The sequence below is a fragment of the Argentina anserina genome, chromosome 3, assembly GCF_933775445.1.
Source record: "Argentina anserina chromosome 3, drPotAnse1.1, whole genome shotgun sequence".
In the NCBI taxonomy this organism is placed as follows: domain Eukaryota; kingdom Viridiplantae; phylum Streptophyta; class Magnoliopsida; order Rosales; family Rosaceae; genus Argentina; species Argentina anserina.
In genome coordinates, this window is record NC_065874.1 from 60,443 (window position 1) to 67,072 (window position 6,630).

The following is a 6,630-nucleotide window of genomic DNA, read 5'->3' on the forward strand; positions in this document are numbered from 1 at the left end:
GTCATTATGCAACTCCATAATCCTACCATTTCACTCGACTATGAGGAAGAGACACAAACCGGTGAATTATTAACAATGTTTTCTTGTTTCTCTCCCTCGGGCATATAGCTGGCCAGAAAATGCAGCAGCATCTTTCTATGCTCCGGTAGCCACAGATATAAACGCTCGTTTTGGAGCCTGCAATTCTTGAACAGATCAAAAAGCTCGTACTAATCTCTTCGTATAAGATTTTATTTTCTTCCTTTAATTAAAACATGCCAGAAGCTCCATACATTGCATTCATACATGTTAAGATTTTCAGATACGGGAGGCGCACACGCAGCACAATGTGTGATAACACATGGTACATATGGAATTTGCATAAAATTTAGCAACAGTCTTACATGAAGCCTGCATTTAATTTGCTCTCAACCTTTATGCTAATCGATTGTGTTCAATCACTTCAATGTTCACAAATAAGAAGTATATTGTGTTCAAGTATCCCCCGCACTATATTCAAGATATTGTAGATGAGCATGCCCTTGCATTCGCGAGACGAGAAAATATGGTTCAACAAATCAACATTGTACTTGAGATATGCTACCTCCTCATATTTCCAAAGGCTCTTCCTAGATCATTGCCTTGCAGCTCGCCGTTGCATTTGAGCTCTTGTGGTCATATGGCCTATAATCGATGTTCATGGCTCAAAGCATTTCAACAGACATTTCCCTTCATTCTACATAAGATCCATTGCCGGCCATTACTTTGTATGTGAGATGCTTAAGAACATATAACCATCTACTGACTTGTGATGTATGCGAAAACCCTGAATCTTCTTTGAATTAAAGAAGAAAATTATCCTGTTGCACACCAGAAGCATGTGAACTATAATACGCGAAATCTTCATAAATCAACACTACCAATAGTCCCCACAAGAACAAGAACCATCACGAAAATGATGGAACCGATTGGTGTCTCTTACAATGATTTCTCGCCTTTCCACCTTGGAGACGTACTTGATTGCTGAATGACAATCGCCACAAACTCTGATATTCTTCTTGATCCGTATGGTGGATCCAGCAGGAGTTTTAAGAAGCGCAAATGCGAGTGCAAGCTTCTCACTGTGAAACTGCAACTTGACTTCCCTCTCCTGCTGGTCCACAAAGAAAAGTACATGGCTAGTGTCCGGAACGTATCCAATATCCTTCATCTTCTTGCTAATCACCTCCCACATATTATATATCTCTACTCTCTGTGGGTGTGCATCATCGCTTGCCACAAACATGTGGACTGCATTCTCAATCTCCACCCAGCTACAGGCAGGTTCTTTTTTCACCCCACCGTCTTTCATCGTCTTTCTCACTTTGGCAGCATCATTCAATCTTCCAGCAGATGCATACATATTAGCGAGTATAATATATGGTCCTGAATCAGAAGGATCAAGTTCAAAAGCACGCTCAGCAGCATAGGCACCCAAGTGGATATTGTTATGCATCCTACAAGCACCTAGCAAGGCTCCCCAGACAGCTGCAGTAGGTTCGATGGGCATTTCTTTTATGAACTTGTTAGCTCTATCAAGAAGACCTGCTCTGCCAAGAAGATCAACCATTGTAACATAATGAAAAACTTGTGGTTCTATTTTGAACTTTTCCCTCATCAAGTGAAAATAGTAGTGTCCTTCATCTAAGAGGTGAGAATGGCTACAGGCAGTAAGAACACAGAGGAATGTTACACTATTAGGTTGAATTCCAATCCTAAGCATTTCTTTAAACAGCTGTACAGTCTCCTTCCCAAGCCCATGCTGGGCGTATCCAGTAAGCATGGAATTCCAAGAAACAATGTCTCGCTTAACTAAGCGGTCAAATACCTTTCTAGCATCCTCAATGCTGCCTGACTTGGCATACATGTCAAGAAGAGTATTCCCAACAAAAGCAACAGGGTTAACGCCTGATTTAATCATATGAGAGTGAACCCACTTACCTTGCTCCATAGACCCTGCACTGGCACAAACAGTAAACACACTAGAATAAGTGAAATGAGTGGGTTTGAATCCACCCCTGAGCATCTTCCAGAACAACCTCAGAGCAGGCTCTCCTTGACCCTTCCTAGAATGGCCGGCGATCAAAGCATTATAAGACACCGCATTCTTGGTGTCGAGGGCGTCAAAGATGATCTGGGAGTCGTCCATACGGCCACACCTAGCATACATGTCAACAAGAGAAGTGCCCACATAAACATTGGAATCGAAACCGCACTTGAAGCAATAGGCATGAAGCTGCTTGCCGTGCTTATCATCAGGCTCAGGTCCAGCACCAGCAGCCTTGAATAAGCTAGAGATAGTGAACTGGTTGGGAACGAGCCCGTGGCGAAGCATTTGAGGAAAGAGAACAAGTGCCTGCTGAGGCAGATCATGTTGAGAATAGCCAGAGATCAAGGCGGTCCAGGTGACCAAATCCCTGTGGGGCATTTCATCGAACAGGTGGCGGGCGTCGTCCAAGCTGCCGCACTTGACGTACACGTTGAGAATGGTGTTGTGGAGGGGAAGGTCAGTGTTGAATTGGGAAGTGCGGATGTGAGCGTGGACAATTCTGGCCTTCGTGAGCTGGCCCGTCTGGCTACATTTGTTGAGCAGCTTTATGTAAAGAGTCCGGTCGGCTTCCACGAGATCAAGAACATGGAGGCCCGTTCCCGAATCGGTGAGGCTCTTGCGAAGAAGGTCCTTGTCTTGGATGATACGGGAGGCGTACCAGTCTTGTTCACCTTCCGAGTCAGAAGACCAGTGAGCCGGAGTCGCCGAGAGTGCAAGTTTCCGGACACCCAGAGCAGCAGCATTCTTGTACAACAATAACGCCTTGTATTCATTCCACAAAATCTGTCTCTTCATCATCTGTCAACAAAATTTAATCAAACTCTTTACGATACGCCGGACCCCAACCTATTTAATTAACAAGAGATATACAGTATTCCGCACCCTTATATAGGGTTTAGGGTTAAGATTTATGTTTTCCCGGCCTCGACTCTTTCATAACTTTCCAGTTTCTATATAAACCCTCTGAAACCAATTATGATAGGTCGTGTTCGTGTTGGTCACCGGAAACAATCACCAGTAGAGGTATGAGCAAATGGAAAATGGAGGAACTGAGGAAATGAAGAGTGAAGGGTGTGGATTGCTTTTTTAGGTACATGACTTGGTACCTAAAAGGCTAAAAGTATCAGAAACTTAACAAAACAATTGAGGTAATACATTGATTATACAAGTAAATAAGCACCAAACCCTTATCCTGAGAATCACAACACGAAGGTTTCGGCAAGCACCAAAACAAAGATAACTTCTTGTGTATTCACAATATGCAGTTTTACTTCAATAATACCACTTCAAACTGTCAAATTTACAATTAAAGACGAGACATAAAGGAAATTATACAGGTATGTCAATTTATGTAAATAAAGATGGTCGTAAATCTTCAGATTTAACCAATAAAACAAACAAAGAATGTAAAAGACACCCAGATAAACATGGCAAATGGGATCAAACTTCAACTGCAACAGCCTCCAGCTTGAGAGGAAGACCCATCTCTGCCTCCTGATGGTCCTGGAATCCCTCCATATCCGACTTTTATGCCATAAGACTGCAGACACAAGCTAAACTTGATTAATACACAGCCCTCACTCATCCAAATAGGCTACAAGTTCATTTGCTTTTGAAAGTGACTTTTAGTATTGGGCTCTCCACAAAGAGAAGTATGGGCTATAGTAAATTAGTAACACAGTAACTAAGAATCATGTAAATCTCAAGTGTTTTTAAATAGTTAATACAGTGTGAGTCAAAACGGGTCACCGTCCTCATATAACAAAGACATCAGGATGCTAGATATTTCAAGTGAGAGCTACTAGTAGTTGCTGACCACTATATTGGCTTTATCAAAGCAATGGAAATCATCAATCCAATAAAGACCCAACGTTTTATAAAATGCATTCACAAATGGTTCCATAGTAACATAAAGCCAATCATTCTGCTAGACATTTACAAAAGTATGATTTCAATGGAGAACATGACACTGATGCCAACCTACATACACAGTAATAATCTATATTTTTTCCTAATAATGTCAACCACAAGGTGCATGAGGACAACTAACCTCATTTGATACATCAAAAACACCATCTTGAATCTTCTTATATATGGTGGCAGCAGTTTTTATGAATGCCTGGAACAAAAACAATTATTCAGTATTGTTAGGGGCAAGATCAAACAGAATGAAAATCACAATGATGTATTGATAATCAGTGTGTCACCTCCTCAACATTCTGAGCAGTTTTAGCTGAGGCCTCCATGAAGATCAATCCATGTTCCTTTGCAAATTGCTCTCCTTCCTCTGTGCTCACAGCACGTCTATGAGCAAGATCACACTTATTCCCAATTAACATTATGGTCATATTTGCATTTGCATGCTGTCTCGCATCCTCTAGCCAGCTAGCCAAGTGATTAAAAGTTTCCCTCCTAGGAGTAACAAAAATGCCATCTTATCAGTAAGTTTATAGAACTGGCAGGAAGATAGCAAAAAACAGAAATTATGTTCTTAACTACATTTGTGTACCGATGCTAAACTGGATTGATAATGTGCCTCACGAATGTTATAAAAACACCATTTCCATAAAAAAACTTAACTAGGCCAGAAGGAGCAAGTACAGGGTTGTCAAGAGTATATCCAAGAAATAGTTTGTTAATAACCCAAGGCATTCTCAAACACATATAAGTAATAGTATAACAGTGTGCTTGATGATTCGAATTGAAACTCTACCTGGTGATGTCATAGACAAGCAAAGCGCCAGCAGCTCCTCTATAGTAGGATCGTGTGATGGATCTAAATGACTCTTGACCTGCCTGAAATTAAGACAAGTATAGTTTCAGAATTACATACAAAAGAAAAGAATAATGGAAAAAGAAAACGAATAAAATTAACGAACCGTGTCCCAAATTTGGAGTTTGATTGGTTTGTTGTCGATGGTGATCATCCTAGCTCCAAACTCAACACCGATAGTCAAATCGTGCACTGGCTGGAAGCGTTTGTCGGTGAACTGAAGAAGAAGGCACGATTTGCCTACTCCTGCAAAACAAATCAGAAATATAAATATGTAATCGGAAGATCGGAAAATTCAGGAATCAGAAAGATGGGGGTACCAGTATCTCCGATGATGATGTACTTGAACAGATACGCGTAAGACATCCTTACTCAAGTCGTCCGAAGATCCAAAAACAAGCGCAAATTGAAGCACTCTGTCTCTGTGTGTAATAGCAAGCAAGGTCAAGGCTAAAGCAAAACAGTTTCCAACAACGAAGCAATGTGTCATGTACCATCCTCGCTGTCATCTCCTCCTACACGAACCCCGACCCTCGTCTTCTTGGGCCTTCCATTTACTTGGCCCATTATCCAACAACAATTTTTTTTAACATGCTCTCATTAATCACTCAGCGCATGTGAAATGCTTTCAAACATGTTTTACAACAATGTTTGGTCTAAGACAGAACACTGGTCAGGGAACACACCCAACTTGATAAAATCAGCTAGGTCATCGTAGTGATTTTGTTCTCTTCTGTTGTTTTAGACATTTCGAGTTCGGTTCAATTCAAGTCATAGATGCATGAGAAAGTCTGAGAATTATATTGCAAATATTTTGAATATTCTACTCGCTTAAGTTATATCAAACACATTATTCAAGTCATAGTGTGGTAGGAACTAAATTAGAGAGAATATTGAATATGATAAACTAAAAGACTTTCATTGATTTCATGCCTCCCGAATGGGCTCTTGCTTACAATATATATGGCTGCTAGGAGCCTTGCAGTAAATAGTAACTACTGGTCTAGGGACCGCCCTAACTTACAACTGTCCAAAGATAACAACTACTGCTAGAAGAGAGCCAAAATATCAATCGACTAGAGAAGACAAAGGAGGTTGGGTGAGCTGAGCGACAAGATGTGAACTGGTGCACTGATCAATTGTACTTCAGAGCGGGTGAAGGAATATGTTGTTGGTGCTAGGCATATGGGCTTGGGCCGATTAGTAGATGGTCTCAACAAGTCCTCCCCCCAAGAGAATGAGCTTGTCCTCAAGCACAAAAGTTCGGGTAGAGACGCACCATAGATTGGGCATCTTCCCATGTCGCATCCTCAATTGGCAACCCGGCCCAAGCAACGAGCCACTAACGGGTTTCTTCCGTTTCATGACCACCGCCATAATGAGCACACGCTCAGGTTGCAAATCCAAATTTCCAGAAGGATCGAAGTGAGGCAAGGTTGCAGAGATCGAAACAATATCACTGATCAGTTTCTTTAGAAGTGAGACATGGAAGATGGGGTATAGTCTGCAACTCTCCGGCAGTTTGAGGCGGTAAGCAACCTTGCCGATCTTAGCCGCGATCTGGAAAGGGCCGTAGAACCAGGGGGGGGGCAGCTTCTGGGATGGGCGGTGAATCAGAGATCTTTGGCGATATGGGTGGAGTTTCACGAACACCCAGTCATTAACGGCAAATTACCTTTCGGTCCGATGGTGATCATGTTGTTGTTTCATCCTTTTCTGAGCAATTAGAGATGTAATTTGAGTGTCTTGAGCAAGGAGTCACGGACTTGGAGAAAGGAATCAATAGCGA

General features: G+C 41.8%; 2 protein-coding genes across 2 annotated transcripts; both read right to left on the reverse strand.

Moving 5' to 3' along the window:
- Positions 1 to 319: 319 nt before the first annotated feature.
- On the reverse strand, positions 320 to 2,958 carry LOC126789317 (pentatricopeptide repeat-containing protein At3g24000, mitochondrial). Its single transcript, XM_050515448.1, has one exon. It carries the CDS (start codon positions 2,864 to 2,866, stop codon positions 896 to 898), a length of 1,971 nt encoding a protein of 656 aa, XP_050371405.1. The 5' UTR covers positions 2,867 to 2,958; the 3' UTR covers positions 320 to 895.
- Positions 2,959 to 3,295: 337 nt separating this feature from the next.
- LOC126789320 (ras-related protein RABB1c) lies at positions 3,296 to 5,319 on the reverse strand. Its single transcript, XM_050515451.1, has 6 exons — positions 5,162 to 5,319; positions 4,948 to 5,087; positions 4,782 to 4,864; positions 4,276 to 4,480; positions 4,119 to 4,187; positions 3,296 to 3,608 (listed from the first exon to the last, which is right to left on the reverse strand). Exons 1-6 carry the CDS (start codon positions 5,205 to 5,207, stop codon positions 3,516 to 3,518), a joined length of 636 nt encoding a protein of 211 aa, XP_050371408.1. The 5' UTR covers positions 5,208 to 5,319; the 3' UTR covers positions 3,296 to 3,515.
- Between the last annotated feature and the right edge of the window lie 1,311 nt (positions 5,320 to 6,630).